Genomic DNA, 18,158 nt, shown 5'->3' with positions numbered 1-18,158 from the left:
AGTTTGCGGCCAGAGCGAAGCGAGGGCCGTAATTCGCACGAGTCGTGATATTTTATTCATGATTACTGGATTAATGGTAAGTACTTTCTTTTTGTACATAAAAGTAAGATAAGAACATCTATCGTACTTTTTTATATTGTACCAAAGTGAAAGAGTCCTCTAATCGTTCTACATTCGCATCATTTACTTCTGATTAGCTGTAGCAATAAGACTATGAAACAGAATAATAGACAACTCGTAGTGGGAATTTTGCGGCCAGAGCGGAGTGAGGGCCGTAATTCACACAAGTCCTTGTATTTAATTTATGATTTATGGTTGATTAAAAATCTTGCCGCAAATTTACAAGAAAATTGAGAACACAAAAAATACATTTCTAAAAAATTTGAACTCAAGCGAGGGTTTTCATATCAGTAATTTGTGATGTTTCGGAAGTTTAACAACGGAAACACGCCCCTCCTCAACAAAAAATAAGTTTTTCCGAAATGCACCCAAAAACAAAGAACGCACATCGATTCTGGGACCTTTTGGGAGCTCAGAACAAGGTATGGCCTCTGACTATAAGATAAAAATTAACTTCGATTTAAAATATGTCCACTCACGGAACTTTTGTGACAAAACGGTTTCAGATGGGTGTATGAAATTTCATGAAATGAAAAATTTTGTGTGGGAAAGGAGCTGGTCCGATTTTACTGAATGTTGTTCTGAGCTTTCCATAGGTCCCAGAATCGATGTGCGTTCTTAGTTTTTGGGTGCATTCCGAAAAACTTTTTTTTTTGTTGAGGAGAGGCGTGGAAAATACAATGAAATTGATTAAAAATAGTGATAAGAATAAAATTGCCAGTCAAGGGACCTGACCCGCCCAAACGGTGGGGCCTAGTTTTCATTGTAAACAATCACTCTTCAAATTTGATCGATCACATTGCTTTGCATTTTCTCAAACGAATGCTGTAACAACTCATACAAATTCCATTTCAACACTGCTTTGAGTGTTGTAATATCACATCAAACGGGTGCTGAAATAAGTCACTTACAACACTAAAATGAGTGCTGAAAAGAGTCGTATTTCAATTCTCGGTGGCACAAAACTTGGGTCTAGTGCTGAAAAAATCAACATTACAATACTTGTAACACAACATACTATTACATGCTGAGGGCTTTGAAAGAAGTGCTTGAAACATTAAAAGTACGATTTTCGACGCATGTAGCATGCAAAATACTATACGTCCACTTAAAAGAACAATTGCCGGTTCCATTGGTGGGTTTGTAGATTTATAAACGAAGACCGACACAAAATCTGTCCATTTTACTGTGGGTAACCAAAGCTCTCGATCAAAAACACATTTTGTTTAAAACCACTATACCATGTGAAGTGTGGTGCAGCTACAGTGCAGACTTTCATTTCGAGTAAAAACAAGTTTTGCATTTTTCTTTCATTTCCTAAAATTTTACCGCTTTAGCGATACTCTTCACCGTCCAACTAGACTGGCAAGACGATAAACGACTCATAAAGACTCGACTATAATGCATAAATGTACATGTCATTCGATGCAAAATCATATTGAAGGAATTAGTCTGTTATGAACATTCGGTTTAAACGATCGATGTGTTCGATAAAATCGACTGGAAATTTTGTTTATTTCGAATAAAATTTGTGCATTCGACGCGTACACGACTCAATAAAGTCGTTAAAAATTCATTTCGAATAAGTGTTTGCAAGTGTTTAGACCTCTGCGCTGTGAGCTGGGATTTAGTCATTATTCGCTGATAAACAGTCTATCAAAATGGTAAGTTGTAAACATCCACATTCGGTAAGCCTCAATATCAAACGGTGTCATCTCCAATTTCAATGGAAAGTCAAACCGTTTTTGGGTGTTGGGTTTTACCAATATAATAATTGGTCAGATTGGTTTGGTCAACTGGAGGCCAGCATTTACAACTGGTTTTATGCCCTAAATGCGAAAGTCTGTGAAAACGCTTACCATCGCATCGTTTACAAAACGTGTGTAGTGACAGCGAACATTATGCATGTCAGGTCAGCTCTTTCACATTATTTGCAAGATTATTTGTAGGAGCATTTAAACGGTATGGACTTAAGGTCTCCGTTTAGAAAATGCGCATGCGCATAGATAGAACTATCTCTCTGCGCATCCGCATTATTAAAACGGCGTGCTAAACGGAGTGACTGCGATTCCAGCTTTACTCCGAACATTGTGTCTATACTACAGTGTCCTATTTGAAGAATATGTTTGTTCTGACAATTTTCCTTGGCGTTTGTTTCAGTCAGCTGACATCTTACCTTTTTTTCAACAGAAATTTGTACCTCTGTCCAGAAAGCCAATCTACTCATATTGTCTTTTTGTCTTTGCTAGGTCATCTATGTGAAATCAGCTGTAAATCAAAAATTATTCTAATTAGTCTAATCCTGTCAGATGAAGTGAGGTTTTAAAGAGTGGTCTAATCAGACCCGTACTGCCTGCCTATCTGTTTGAATGAATATATGAATAAATAAGGTTCAATATAGGAACTTTTAGTATAGAAAAAGTCGATTTACGCATCAGGATTTGCCCAATTAGTTCATATGACCAGTCCGATTTTGGGTCTAAGAAGTAGTGCCCTTTTTCGGGAATCGAACTTCAATTCTCGAAAATCGGCACTGCTATTAAGGTGGCATTGCGTTTATGATTCAATGATTTTAGGTCTTACGAATTTGGCCACCAGAGCCCTGAATCCTTAAACACATTTTTCCTTCGCAAATGTACTGTACAAATTAACGAGGTCAGCTAAAATGTGCACAATAATTAGTTAATGAATGCTACAGCATTGCAACACGAACACCTTTCTCACACAGACGTGCACTTTTCATATATTAAATGTGGAAAAATGTAAATCAACAAAACCCATCAACATTTTTGTCATTTTCATAAAAATCAAATTCATACCGTTGATCAATAAACAATAAACACATCAGCTTATTTAGAATAATATCGAAAGAATTTCAACGTAAAATTTGCATATACGACAAATCCACAACCGAACAATATACAGACTCAAACTTGCCCGTGAATGCGATGTTTAATGAAAGAAAACCTAATTTATAACTGGACCGGGTCTTTATACCTTGAGACTACGTGGTATGCGTAGCAGAGATCACTGGTTTTTCCGATAAAAACTTAATGAATCTCGACGACCGTTTCAGTAAGAAACGGACAATCGAAAGTAACGCATCGCTTTTTGGTTCATTGCATTGCATTTTTACTTTGTGTGATTCGGAGGAAGTGCTATGGATTACATATCGGTACGGTATGCGTTTGATATTGTAAAATGAATAAAATTGTGAAAAATGTGATTTACCTCTGCACAAATTTTTTTTGGCTTGTTGCTAACTTGTTATTAATGATGTCCAGTTGAACTTACTGTAATATGTCCATACTCGTTTCTATCACTTTGCCATTACATCAGTTTTTGCATTATTTCTACCTGCAAACGATCAGTTGCATCGTTGTAAATTATATTAAAAACAAGAGAAACGATTAGAAGAGTCGATAGTAATTTGCATAGCATGCAGATGTGAAAGCAGAAAAAATCAGCTTTATGTAAAACTTATAAAAAATGTACGACCATGACACAGGCTACATTTTTTGAGACTTCATCCCTATTGTATTCACCCGTAATTCAGTGACACAAGGAATGGACTAATCTAATCAGTGAAGAGACTTGTAGCAAAGAAAGTTGATGACAAACTAATGTGGGTACCAACAAATAATCTGAGAGTGATTGACTAGGTTTCACTCTATTATAGGGTAACATGCACTGCTTACAATTTAAAAAGAGAGCGTAGTGAGTACCGACGACTGTCAATTTTTTTATAGTTTTGAGTTGGCTATTTGCATCGAAGGGTGCGACGCGTAGCGGTAAATAATTGTACATGTCAAAGTGTCATATTCACACTTCAAGCAAAAGTGATCATAGGCGACAGCTGCCAAATAGAGTACTATTTGGTATGAAATGGTTTTTTACAGTAGTGTGACAAACTGTCAAGTTTCAATACCCTGTTTAGAGTATCACTCATGCTTGAAGTGCGTTGGTACCACTAAAACTGCCATGTTTCACATAGAAATTAACGTCGCCTGGATATTTTGAAAATCGCCAATAAAAACTTGGAACTTGGAAACAGCAGTTCTTTTGTTACACTTTCAAGTCGTTGGCAGTTTCAATTAAAATTTTATTCATTGATTGATTAGTCCGACAGAATCTGCTGTTTTATATTGATGTGTTTTACGTCTTATAGACAGAGAAATACAAATGCTCAATACCGTTAGCCTTAAAATTTTCTAAAAATCCTGTACTAAAACGAATTTGCGGTCAAGACGGTTTTTGTAGACTTCACAGCACTATCTCCTTCTGGTAAAATTTACAAGAAAATCTGACGACGAAAATTTTGTACAAAGTACCAAGTGTTCCAGGGCTGGAATGGCTTGAAAAAGCCTTTCGTGTGTTCTATGAAGAAATTTTGTAAAAGCATCATGGTCCATCATTCATACAAAAAAGACCTATGTATAAATCAATAAATTATCTAAATTCGCCGTGCCAATTAACAGTTTTTTAGAACAGATGGTAAATAAAAAATTGCTGCATATATGAGTTCGAAAACTTTTGGATATTTCTCGCTCCAGATTCTAAATCCGCACAAAAAAAATCTAGGACGTCTGGATTAGGAGCTAGATCCAGTTCTAAGTTAAATAAGAATTCCATCGGTGTCAGAGATTTCGGGACTTATAATCAGGGGAAAAAATACCTATAGGTTTTCGAACTCGTAACTACACAGAGAGAAATCCTGGATTAGATTTAAATCTTTTTCGGATTACATATAGGACCAAATTTATTTTTGGATTGAAATCTAATTTTTCGAAAGATTACTTGCATTTAATCTTTCGAAAATAATCTTTCGATGGATTAGATCGAAATCTTGCAAGAGATTTAAATTTTTTTTATTTTGAAATTAAAAATTTTTTTTCAACTTATATTTGAATATCGAATCAGATTTACTTGTTTTATTTATTCTGAAATTGGGAATTTTATTTGTTTAGTTGAAATTAAATGTTTTTTTTACTTACTTTGATCAGGATTTGAACTCTTTCACCTCGGTACCTCCGTATCTCCAGTCCTGTACTTTACCACTGAGCTATTGGGTTCTTAATCTTAGCAAGATTTAATTTCGAACCGTTGTTACGGAGATTTTAATCTTTCAAAGATTAAAAAATAATCTTCTGAACGAAACCTTTGTACCGACTGAGGTAACCATCATAGTAAACGAGTTCAAATCCTAATCGAAGGCAACATTTTTTTTCTTCATTTTTTTAATTATTATATTTCATAAATCTGGATAAGCAACGATAAGGAAGTTGAGCCTGACAAAAGTATTGAAAAGTAGGAAAATATTATAATAAAACGATATTTTGCGCCCCATATTTAATTGTACAATCGATTAAGAAGTATAACAGACCAATTTGCATGGAAGAATTTATTTAATTTTGCAACGATTTTCAACTCAAATTAATATTCCTAAAGAAAAGCAAAAAAAGGTCTCAAACATTTCTGTGCTGTGGTTTTTAGTTTTACTTTGAATCGCTAACATATGACAAAAAATTACACATCTACCATCTACTAGATTCTAATCATAAACTCTAGGTACCATAACAACGTTCTTTGAAAAAAAAAAAAAAATCCGTGGCAAAATTGTCTATAGTTAACTTCACTTCTCACTGCTACTATCAATTTTAGCCATTTTAATCCGAAACGTAATCTATCGAAAGATTTAATTTTTGTAATCTTTGAAAAAAGATTGAAAGGAAATCTTTAGAAAAATTTAAAATGTTCGTAATCTTTCCAAAGATTAAACATTTAATCTGACTTTTTTCTCTGTGTGGTACGTACGTGGTGTCGAGTAGCATATATGCTTTGAATGTGCGGGTGCATCAAATAATTTTCTATATGGTTCGGAGGGCTTGGATGGTTCGGACCCGTCCGTATTTTTATAGAATTAGAAAAAAAAATATTTTAGGACCTGACCTTCAGACTTTCATTCAAATAAATTAGTTGGAGTAAATAAGCAAAATATGACTATGTCTCCCTCGCTCTAACCGAATTTCTTTGAATCGATGTCGTTTTTCAATGTTGCAAACCATTTGGACACCTTCTGAGCTGAGGTTGTCATTATGCCCAAAAAGCTTGTCAGAAAACGATAGTAAACCGAGAACCCACCTTAATAAGCCCATACTTCGAAACCTAAACTAGGTGACATGTTGTGCACCTAAGACGAAACATTTTTCTCTTACCGCATTTTGGCTTTGAGTGCAAGAAGTACGCTTTAGACATTTTACGTCCTTAGCACACTCATCAGCACACTCATCAGCTTATTGAATTTTGGATATAAAGCTATTTTGACTTCTCTGATTGTTCAAAGATCCTAGAATTATAATTTCAGATGTTTCAACAGGAGATCATACAGAGTTCCATAAAGTCACATCGGACTCAGTCCCAAGTTTTAAATAACCTAAACTTTTACACCATAATGTACTGTACACAACAACAGATATACTGACCTGAAATCGACTGTCGTCGTCGCCTAATGAATAAATTAATTTTAATTTAATTTAAATTCATTTGACCATTCCAATTGCTAAAATATGGACTGAATGCATTCGGCACATCAATGTTTCTTGATTAAAAATAATATTGAAATTGAATCCGCTTGTTACTTATGTATAGTGTACGGATGGTTACATATCCATCCACATCGACATCATTATGACACAATAAAGATGTTGTAATCGAACAGGGACGAACTGGCTACCTGAGGGCGTATTAATTAGTTTATGGACGCAAAATCTTACTCTAAAGGAATTTTAATTGATAAAACCAAGAAACGAAATCGACTTTGCCCGATTTCGGTCATATGACCAGTTCGGCCCTGTAATTGAATACCATTCGAGTAGACATAAAACATGTCCATTTGTCACGCATTTTATTGATATTCTTCTCGTAGCCGTTCGCAATGACCAATAAACACAAAAATTTAATTTTCGAATCGAAATTTCGTTCAATTTACAGATGCCCGTATCATTATGCTATCCGTACGAGGAGAGCAAAAAGCACATTCCAACATTTCGATCAAGAGCCGCCCAGCAATTGGTGACATGGTACGAACAAGTACGAGATCGCACCAAGTACAATGAATTGTTATGGGGTGACGAGGTAGATATAAATCAGTTATTTGCGCCGCACAGAATTGACTACAATCTGTAGTGCTCATTGATGAATTTCAGCTGGAATTCACAATTGTGTCGATGGATTCGACAAAGAAACAGGTTAAGCTGAGCCTAAGCGCTCATAGCATCTTGGATCGCATTCGTCGTCGACATGCCGAAGAGAAGTAACATTCCAAAATCAAAAATTTGTTATCTTTACGACCTCATTAGTTTTGGAATTTTTAGTATTTCCGATGATGACGAAGGTGTGTCTTGGTTTCCCGAGTATACCAAATACTTGATTGAAGGTGAGACATTTTATAGAGTTTTATATGTTCGATGATGATCGGATCAATGTCATTAACTTGATTTGATCGGTATTGTGAGTCTCGTTCACGTGTGCTTTTGTTGTTTATTTGTTTGTTTATTGTTGAGTGGTTCAAGGTGATATTCGTCTTTGTTGATTTAATTGATCGAGAAACAGTCAGCCTGTTTGAAACAGGACTCACCAGGTGTCCACTTCACTGTGATTTTAACATGCGATAGCTCGTTGGAAAGGTCTAGATGAATTACGATTTCTTTTCAAAAGCAGCCACGAATTGTCCAATGGACACTATGTATAGTAAGGTATCGACTCTAGAAGTCTCAATCAATTTCAAACAAAAAAATTGCATCTGTCTTGTTTGGTGTCATTGGAAAGCTGAGACCAGTAGCGATAAGGAAAACCCATTTGATGTTTTTCCCTTGTGTTTTGGATGTAACGGAACCGCTAGAAGTTCACCGAAATAGTCAAATTTTCACCCATTTCGGTGTAGATGAATTTTAAAACCAATAAGAGCCTATTTGCATCGATAGTACTTGCAATTCCCTTTTTAATGACTCCCCCACAAAACCTTTCACGTTTCCTTTACCCGGAAAAATTTCCCAAAGAAAGTGCAGCTTTGCGGTATTAGTTTACCTACCACTAACCACATCAAGGAGAATTTTTGAAAGTGATTTTGGCTTCTGATAGGAAGTTTTTCTAAAGAATCTATCTAAAGTCTTACTTACGGCAAGCCATCACTCACCACACATTCGAATCTGTTACTTCTTTTGATCCGATCACTTTTCAACAGATTGTCGGAAAATCTTTTACCTCATTTGTTTTGACATATCATCAGCCATATAAGGCTGACATGGGCGACACTTCATCGCTTATTTTTGTCGCTATTGTCGTTAACTGCCGCTGTCTTTGTGATGTCTTTCCAAACTCGCAAGAAAATTACCAAAATGAAATCAAAATTGACTTTCCCACTAAACAGGAATCCCCGCTCAGCCATACGATGCAACCCTTGAAGGATTGCTTAAAGTGGAATCGTTGATGAAATTGCGGAAATCAGCAGTCCAACCCTATTTGAGTGATAAAAACGATAAATTGGTCACTTTGACGTCATATCCTAGGTTGGGTGTAGGCGAATATAGTCGGCCGTACATTCGACCCAATCATGATGAACGAGAAGGTGACTCCATTTCGGATAGAATCCTATATCCGACCAGTCGGTTCAAGTGAGTGCTACCAGGACTACGCATTACGAAAATTCCATTTATCCCTTCTGTGACCAATGTAGCCATGGCAGTATGAACTTCACCGAACGGAGACGTTACTTCAGTCGCCTGAATGTACCCATCTATCAGGATAATGACCGAAGCCCAACGTGGTCTGATTCGATTCTAAAATTTATCGAAAGTAAAACTCCACCAACGACCGACAATTGTGTAGTGTTGGATCACAATGTGTTCGGTAATGGATGTGCTTGCTTACAAGTCACTTTCCAAAACGGTGACTTCCAAGAAGCGCTCTATTTGCACGATCATTTGGCACCAATAGCCCCATTGATGCTGGCTTTGAGTGCGGCCGGTCCGATCTTTAAAGGATATCTGTTGGAAACGGATTGTCGGTGGTATATTGCTAGTTACACATTCGACGATCGCACTCCGGACGAGCGAAAAGTGAAGGTAAAATTGCGGTGCGTGACTATGGGATGAGCCCAATTTTCTGAAATTGTTTTTTCATTCGGATAGGAGGATCAACCATCATTTATTCCGCAACGACCGCGATACGGATCGATTCCCAGATACATGTCGAATGTGCCGGAACGCTATAATGATATAAACGTCCCTTACAACGACAAGGCATATCAAACGTTTTCCGATAGTGGTAACAGAAATGGCACGATGACCATCGACAGACTGAGCTAATTCGACTTCGTTTCAGGATTCGATAAATCTGTCGGACAATTCTACTCTCACATTCTTTCGTATGAGCCATTCTACATACCGAGAATTCTAATGGAATCCGATGCTCCACGGGAAACGTACGACGAAGCGGAAGTGAGTGCACTGTTTCCCCCGTTTAGAATTTGCAATTTATTTCTAATCGTCTCGTTAAATTTAGTCGATATTGGGCAGTACATGGCTATCAGTTCGAGTTAAATTTCCACCGGTCAACAGTACGATGGGCTGGCGAGTCGAATTCCGAACTATGGAAATTCAATTGAGCGATTTTGAAAATGCCGCCTTTGCAGTTTTCATGAATTTATTGGTGCGAACGATGGTAGAAATGAAACTGAACTTTTTGGTGCCGATATCGAAGGTAATAGTTTTGAGCGACAGATTTTTCATTTAATTTGAAACAAAGTTCGTCCATAATACCTGCTCGATCAGTCTAGTGTTTGACATATTGCTATATTGCATATCACGAACAGTCTTTGGCCGATATTTTACCATGATCAAATCGACAATTATGCTGCGATTGTACTCCGATGTTTATATGCACCACTGACTAAACAACGGAAAACGCAACGTAATTGTCGCTTTCAGCAATGCAAAAGTTACAGTGTAGTTTCGACCTTAGTGATCGTAGAATCGGCTTTAGAGCAGCAGCACTGACCAAAGTAAAGATTTAAAAATTCTACCTGTATGAGGTAACTTTATCTCCAGGTAATCTATTTGCCACAGCTGTCCAAAAAATACGGCTGTGGCTCACAATTTAGTTCACCTGCAGACGAGTCTTTACCTGATCCAGGTGAAAATTTCAAAACATAGCATCAATTTTACGTTGCTGCGATTGAAAATTATGCTGAGTTTTCTATCCTAATCCGATTAACAGCATATTATAAACAACAAAACAACGGATCGCGCAGCATAATTGTCGATCTCAGCATCGCGAAATTGCTTGTGCTAGTTTCATATTCCCTAGACTGACAAAGCAGCTTATACTGAAATTAAAACACTTGCAAATCTTTAGCGGATGACAACGAATACGAAACCAACACACTTCAAGCAAAAGTGAACATAGTCGTTAGCTGCCAAATAGAACAATATATTTTATGAAGTGCGTTAACGGTACCGAAGTTTCGGGTGATTTTTAGTGCAGCTGCAGCGTCACATTTCGCTTGGTGTAGCGCTAACGATGTATTCAGAACTGAGTGAATGTGATGATTATGATAGCATGAATGTTGAAAGAGTATATCAATATTTTCTATGTTCATGCTAGGAGCAGCACTGTGCAAGTGGACGTGTTCTTTTTGAACCTTAGACCTTAACGTATCAAAATAGTTTGGAAAAACGGTATGATCAAGCAAACGGTTATTCAAACTCCTGTCGCATAGGTTTCTTCCTAGGCCCTTCAAAATGTCAATCGTCATCCACAGAGACTTTGAAGTTTTCACAAACAAATTTGTTTAAGTTACGGTTACGTTTGCTTCTGTGGATGACGGTCGGTTGTTTTCGGCCTGTCAAAATTCGTTTTTACCGTACGATGGAAGAAACCTATAGCAAATATTGGTCCAATAGAAAACTAATTACTGTTCCGGACTCATGAGGTCATGTGCTATACGCTAACACTTTATTTGGCTAAATACCTTCGAGAAAAATTTTATAATTTTTCTCTTGATATTACTGGATCTGTTGTAACGACATTATATTAGCGACATAGCGGAGCGTTTTTCTATTGATAAGGTAAAAGAATAGCAGAGCCTCAAGAAAGAAGGAAAAAGTCTACATTTTCGCACACACTTTTTTCCAAGACTTCCGTAGGCTTGCAGCACAAAAGCACTGGTTTCATTTATATGTGGAACGATAGTGGGTGAGGCCAGCTACAACACTCCATACTCAGTTCAGTGGAACATCGAAGATGCAGGGAAGGCGGACTCTCCGAACATTCACTATATTGTTAGTCATAACTCTCGTGGATGTACTCGCGCAATCCAGTGCGTATACTCTACCTGTAGGTCTTTCCAAGGCCGACATTCGTACAACATTACATCAATTTAAAATAATTTTTCCTTGAGTTATTGCCGAAAACCTGTTATCGGTACCCTCTGACTTTTGAACGCTTTTCAAAGAAAATATTTTCTTTCGAAAAAGTGAAAGATACGTTTTTCCTATAGAATCCAACGAGCTATCACTAATTAAAATGGGAGACCGATTGTTCCCAAAGTTAAAAAATCTCCTCAAGTTTTGGCGATATCACTCTTAAGTGGAGGCAACGCATTTCAAGCAAAAGTCATTATAGTAGACAGCTGTCAAAAAGAATACTATTTTGTATGAAATGGTTTTTTTACAGTGTTGTACAGTTGTACCACGGCCATACTCTGCGCGGTTTGAGTAACAATTTATTTATTGTCACTAAAATTGCCGAAAAACAAATTGTCGGATGTGAGAGATCCACAAAAGCTGTATGTGAGAGATATAGCACAAAAAACAAAACAAAGAGTTTTAACAAATGACGAAAAAGTGTATATAATGCTCGTACAATTGAAGTGATTGCTCACTTCAGTTTGTGTCGTGCTGATATGCACATAGTCATCGCAAGACAAATTACTTTCTGGTATCATCTTTTAATGGTATCGATTTCATTTAATGTTTTGCACGAAGACAATGGGGCAAAACATTAAAACCGATCGTTTCACCTTAATGTTTTGCACCATTGTAAACGGTAAAACGTTTCGTCACGAATCGTAAACGGTAACACGTTTCGTTCGCCCTTTGTTGAATAAAAGAAATTTTTTCAACAATTTTGGTCAAGTCAAAGCAATACAACACTTTGTCAATGTTGAATCTTTTACATGTTTTGTTTGATGCATCTCCTGGACTCAAATAGAGGACTGAACCGATCAAAGTTGGCTATTCTTTTTCATACAATGGCTATCAAAAAATTTACAAAAATAGTCGACAGGTGTGTTTTTGGCCTTCTAATTGAGAGATGTCAAAGTCAGCTTCGGTGCTTGACAGTGCTTTGCCTGGACTGTTTTTTAAACAACATTTTTCACTTCATTTGTTTTACCATAAATTTTACCGTGTAAGTACAATACCAACCCAGAGAACCCATTGTCATTATTGTCGAGAACAGATGACTAGCTTCTTTTACAACAATAAGCACAGGTTGTGAAATTCAAAGCGACAATTCTAAGAACAGAATTGGATCATGTCTATTCCATGGCCCGAGTTTCTTTCGAATTATTTCAACACTTCTTTAAGTCCCGATCGTAGAGATAAATATCTCTAAACTATTGACAGACGCCAAGCTTGCCAACAATATAACTAACAAAATCATCAACTTCTTTCGATCTAAATCATTTTGTTGCACAAGACCACATTGAACCTTAGCCAGACCCATTGCTTATTATACATTCTATTGTTCTCCTTTAGATTGACGAAAATATGACACGATCCCAAATCAAAGATGCTGCCCGTCAGCAAAAGTTCTGGTTCCGGAAAAATATCTTCTCCCAATGTAAGTAACTCCCCTGATTTCTCTGACGGTTTCCTTGATTGTTATTTTTTCAAATAAAAATTGCAGCTCAAACCGACGATGAGAACTCGAACGGCAATCCGGCTGACACGAGCGACGAGTACGCATCTCTATCGCTTGATCAAATATTCAACGGAGAGGTAAAATTTGACCGTCAGAAATGTTGAACAAAATCAAATAATTTTGGGTATTTACGACGATTCTAGGCGAACGGTTTTGTTGGTCTCATTCCACTAATTCATCGCTATCTCGACGGTAAAGATGTGAGTGCGGAAACCAGGTCGCAATTAAACAAATATCTGGATTTAGTTCGAGATAAAGCCAACGGAACCAGACTCACATCGGCCCAGCTGATTCGCGAATTTGTTTTGAATCATCCGAGCTATCAGAATGATTCGTACGTTAGTGAAGAGATCAATTACGATCTCATCAATCACTTTTTTTGATTAATTTTTGCTTTGCGTTAATTTTTTCGTTATTTTTTCTTTTCTTGCAATGCATATGGTTAGGTAGATTTTACTCACCACCACTAATATGTAATCGGGTTAGATTTGTTTAGATTTTCTAATTGAATAAAAATATATCCAGAAAAAAAATCCAGTCTTGTGGAGTCACACTGCCCTGAATACTGATCACAGCACTGCTACTAGCACGAACATAGAAAATATTCGGAGGCTGATGAAATCACAGTAGGCACTGCGTTTCTGTTATACAGATAGATGACTTGTTTTCGTTGTGTGAGTTGTTTTATACAATCAATCCTAATCCATCCTCGTATCACTAAAGCCTCCAAATTTGACACAAAAAAAAATCTTTTTCTAGAGCAGACACAATGAAGCGAGAACGGATCAAATGTGGTAACTATCCTCTTCACCAAGAAAATTCAGAGAGATTCTTTTGAAATCGGAAATCGGACACATTTTCCAATGGACGTTTTTTATGTGTGTCTAAAGGTACTCGACCCTACAAGCCAAAACCCCCTTCGAAAAAATTCCTCGACGCTTTCGCGGCTATTGGGAGGCGATAGAAAACCGGAAACATGCACCTTTCTTATGGCAATTTCTCCAGATACACGAAATGTACAAGGTCATAAGGGTTGTCATTAGAAAGGTAATTGCATGTACTTCCAGGGCAAACAGGTTCTTATTGGGTTTAAAATTCATCCACACTGAGATATGTGCAGTTGAAGTTTTCAACCGAAAAAAGACTGAAAACTTACACTTTTCTTACAGAAATTTCTCAAGGTACACGAAACGTTCATGGTCGTGTGGGTGTCATTAGAAAGGTAATTGCATGTATTCGACTCAATAGTACATGTGATTACCTTTCTAATGACACCCCACACGACTCTGTACGGCTCGTGTAACTGGAAAATTTTTTGAAAGAATTTGCGCAAATTTTCGGTTTTTGATGACCTCTTACCAGCCACACAAGCTTCGAAGAATTTTTTTGAAAGTGGTTTTGGCTTCTGAGCATATATAAAGAATTCCAACAGAAAATGCGTCCGATTTCGGTCTTCTGTTTTTCAGAAGAATCTCTCTCAATTACTTTTCTAATAACACCCCGCCCGACATTTTACGTTTCGTATATCTGGAGAAATTTCCATTAGAAAAGTGCAGGTTCTTCGATCCCCTATCACTAGCCACACAATCTTCGACGGATTTTTTAAAAGTGATTTTCAAAAGAATCCCTCTCCGGACAAGAACGTTCCCAGCACACCCAAGCCAGGTATTTTCATATCATCGAACAAGAAACTATCATTCGGTTACGGTATATTGTACTATGCACTGGGCTAGTTGCGAGAATTGAGCTTGCAAAATGTTACATTGTAAACAGTAACCATGCAATCTATTACTCCCGTATGTAAAGTGAGTAACTGGAATCTTAAGTAGAGTTTTCTAATCTTCAGAGTGCGGCAACGACTTGTTTGCTGTGTTAGATATTTAGTTTAGGAAAGCCTAAGATTCATTTAGCAACAGATTCACTTATTGACGGGCGGCTTCAAAAACGCAGAGATGAGTAATTGAATAAAAGTCGCATTTATCTGAGCTGGTCATTCTCTTAATAGTCCTATATAGGTAGGTTGGTACTGGAGGGACTTAAGCTTTCACACTTCAGAGTTCCGCCTAGACAGAGTATTATATTGGAGTGCATCCAGTGGCACTGTTAAACGACTTCTAACGTCTGTTGGTGTGATCTCTTCTGATGTGAAAGTACGATTTAACATTTAGCAGACAAATAAAGAAGGTTTCTCCAAAGCACCTAGTAGAGTAATAGGTGTTTTTACACGTCAAATAGAGCAGTATTTTGATACCAATAATACCATTAGCAGCCACCATTAAAGCTACTAATGGTATTATTGGTATCAAAATACTACTCTATTTAACGTGTAAAAACCTCCATTACCCTGCTAGGTGCTTTGGTTTGTCACAATCGGTCGCTTTGGCACCTGTCAGTTAATTCGTACTATAAATCAGTGTCAAATAACGGTTTTTCGCTCAAAATAGTGTCAAATGAGTTGTCAATTTCACAAAGCTAACCTCAAACAATGACAGCTACATATAAATTTTTCTAACATTGTGGTTAGCTTTGTGAAAATGACAGCTCATTTGACATCTCAAACGACATTGACAATGATCTATTGAATGAATTTAATAGGAGGCTTTCAACTATGAGTTGTTATCTAATATGAAGAAATAGTCCTGGCCACAACACTGCTCCTAGCATGAACACTAAATTAACAAGTATCAAATTTAGAGTCTTTACTGATAAGAGCTATCGCTTAGTACTGTTACTGTTCCGTACTTCAACTCATACAACGAGAACAAGTCATCTATCTTTATCAAAGAAACGCAGTGCCCAGTAGGCACTGCTTACTGTGATTGTTTCAGCCTCCAAATATTTTCTATGTTTATGCTAGAGTCAGTGCTGTGGTCCTGACAGAAAAGCGTTTGAACGATCACTGATCTCTGAAATCGATGGGGTCCCTTAAAGTCTTGATCGTTTGAACTCTCTATGGCTATGAAAACAGAAGTCTTCGAAGTTTGAGAAACGTGAGTGTCCGTCATTCGAACTTTTGAAACTTCCGTTTTTCACTATGGCTCCAGTGAATTGCTATTGGATCAGAAAATTTCGTTCGCTTGAATCTTAAAGCCTAGGTGTTGTCATGCAATGTCTCTGTACATAAAAACTGCGCTGTGACCTTTCCATCGGTTTTTTAATAAATTGGCCATAATAATGCACCGTACAAAAATCTTAAAATTAGGTCACGGCTCACAACAAATTTAACTTGAATGTTAGCTCATAAATGATACGTTCGTCTGGTAGAGTCTTACACTAATCTACAGTCCAACAAAAAGAAAAATATTCGTCATGTCTGCTTCTACGATACTCTAAGACTTACTAATAGCAATGTTCACCGTTTCGCCCACGGTCTCAATTCGCTCCGTGCGGCGGCTTCATCGGCTAACATAATTAAATTGACAAATTTATCCTTGAATTCAGCGGACCGTGGCGTGTAACGTACATACGATTTATACGTTGGATTGTTCTCAATAAAGTCAACTGCGTCGGCCAGTAAATCTAATACACTCTTCGGTTGGTTTTGTTCGATATTCATCTGCACCGGTACATCCTGTCCGCTCGTTGTTGGTTTGTTTGATTTGACAATCGGCAGCTGGTCGCTACTGCAATGCGAAGTGGAACGTTTTCGTTTACGCGGTGTTAACGGCGGAGACGGTAATGCCACCAATGGATCGTGCAACATCCCTGGCAGAATCGAATGGTATGTTTTGACTTGATGTGACCACAATGTCATTGCGATCGGATCGTTTTTGTAGAATAATTTGTCTGTCGATTGTTCCATCATCGTTTGATCAATCAACATTTCTTCAAGCATATATTCGACTTCATCTGCTGATCCGTTTTCTGCGAACGATTTGACATCTTTTACTGGCGAGGCACATTTTCTTCTACAGTTGCAACGGATAGTGATACCTGTTGGAATGGGAAAAAAAATGTTTTGAAAATTAATCAGTGGCACAGCCTCATCAAATCGACCGGATGGAATTGAAAAACATTTCAAAAACCGCGAAATTCGGTTCACAATTGAGTTCAAAATCTGTCGTCATGACATCTCTCTCTCTCTCTCTCTCTCTCTCTCTCTCTCTCTATCTTTCGTTTCAATGATCCCACATCCAACACAACGACCGCATTTTATTCTGTAAAAAGTCCAACATTTCGTAATATAATACCCACCAGCTTCAATATTGTGCACAAATAGATGGGAACACATTCTGATTGATTTATATTCGAGTTAATTGATCCGTTCGTAATGACAGGTTCTTCCGCAATGACTGATAGACGCAGACTAACATTTTGATATGGCCCATTGTCCTCGTTTTAGTTTCAAGCCGCAGAGGTGCATTTGTCGTGAAATTTGGCTCCTATCAATTACAGTATATGCTCATGTAAGTGTTTAATCTTTCTTACAGAACGAAGCTGGAAACAGCGTCATTTACGCACACATTTAAATATAGACCGACGCATTGTCGGTGGTAAATAAATGTCGAGTTAGTGAACGGTTTAATTGCAATATAATTTTGTGCAAACTAAAACGGTCGATTCACTTATTGTGCAAGGTAAATCTCTTCTATTTAGCGCTGCATAAAATCCGTTTTAGCGATGCAAGTGAACAATAAATTACGTGAACTTCGTCATCCCGTTTTATCATAACAACTGCACCGAGGCTGATGAAATAACAGTAGGCTCAAAGCACCCAGCAGGGTAATGTTGCTCCTGTAAAGATAGATGACTTGTTGAATAGCACTTCTCCTTGCATTGATGTTCGTATGTCAGACGTCAGAAAGTCTCCAAATTTTGATATATGTTTCCATGATCCACGATTCTTGTGAAAAACAGCCTTCCAAAATCGGATTCACTTTCCAGTGGACTTTCCATCATATTGCCCATCCCTAGAAGTCAAAGCCACATTTACTCTGTGTTTGTGTAGCTAGTGGTAGGTGATCAAAAACCGAAAGTATGCTCCACGTACATGAAACGTAAGAGTTTGGGTGGGATAAGTCAAAGCACAGTGCGTAAGATAAGTCATTAGACCT

At 37.4% G+C, this 18,158-nt stretch overlaps 2 protein-coding genes across 3 annotated transcripts; one reads left to right on the top strand and one right to left on the bottom strand.

Moving 5' to 3' along the window:
* Positions 1–1,570: 1,570 nt before the first annotated feature.
* On the top strand, positions 1,571–13,637 carry LOC119079010 (glutamate--cysteine ligase catalytic subunit-like). Of its 2 annotated transcripts, none has more exons than XM_037186774.1 (12): positions 1,571–1,784; positions 7,111–7,254; positions 7,326–7,432; positions 7,494–7,555; positions 8,549–8,792; positions 8,855–9,242; positions 9,309–9,444; positions 9,502–9,617; positions 9,682–9,879; positions 12,939–13,023; positions 13,090–13,181; positions 13,248–13,637. In XM_037186774.1, exons 1-12 carry the CDS (start codon positions 1,782–1,784, stop codon positions 13,485–13,487), a joined length of 1,815 nt encoding a protein of 604 aa, XP_037042669.1. In that variant the 5' UTR covers positions 1,571–1,781; the 3' UTR covers positions 13,488–13,637. The 2 variants fall into 2 exon arrangements, with proteins under 2 accessions (XP_037042669.1, XP_037042668.1); XM_037186773.1 differs by lacking the exon at positions 1,571–1,784 and adding an exon at positions 3,173–3,295.
* A 2,602-nt stretch (positions 13,638–16,239) lies between these two features.
* On the bottom strand, positions 16,240–17,451 carry LOC119079008. Its single transcript, XM_037186772.1, has 2 exons — positions 17,299–17,451; positions 16,240–17,037 (listed from the first exon to the last, which is right to left on the bottom strand). Exons 1-2 carry the CDS (start codon positions 17,333–17,335, stop codon positions 16,457–16,459), a joined length of 618 nt encoding a protein of 205 aa, XP_037042667.1. The 5' UTR covers positions 17,336–17,451; the 3' UTR covers positions 16,240–16,456.
* Positions 17,452–18,158: the final 707 nt, after the last annotated feature.

Source organism: Bradysia coprophila, unplaced genomic scaffold (genome assembly GCF_014529535.1).
Source record: "Bradysia coprophila strain Holo2 unplaced genomic scaffold, BU_Bcop_v1 contig_297, whole genome shotgun sequence".
In the NCBI taxonomy this organism is placed as follows: Eukaryota; Metazoa; Arthropoda; class Insecta; order Diptera; family Sciaridae; genus Bradysia; species Bradysia coprophila.
The sequence above is the reverse complement of the archived record's forward strand: the minus strand, read 5'-3'. Positions and strand labels throughout refer to the sequence as shown.

Bases quoted from the DNA above. Each gene is read 5' to 3' on its own strand.
- LOC119079010 (XM_037186773.1), top strand. The intron at 7,255-7,325 runs GTAGATATAAAT...GATGAATTTCAG, and splicing joins AATTGTTATGGGGTGACGAG to CTGGAATTCACAATTGTGTC. The intron at 9,243-9,308 runs GTAAAATTGCGG...TCATTCGGATAG, and splicing joins CGGACGAGCGAAAAGTGAAG to GAGGATCAACCATCATTTAT.
- LOC119079008 (XM_037186772.1), bottom strand. From the start codon at position 17,335: ATGTGTTCCCATCTATTTGTGCACAATATTGAAGCTG. The intron at 17,038-17,298 runs GTGGGTATTATA...CCATTCCAACAG, and splicing joins TGTGCACAATATTGAAGCTG to GTATCACTATCCGTTGCAAC.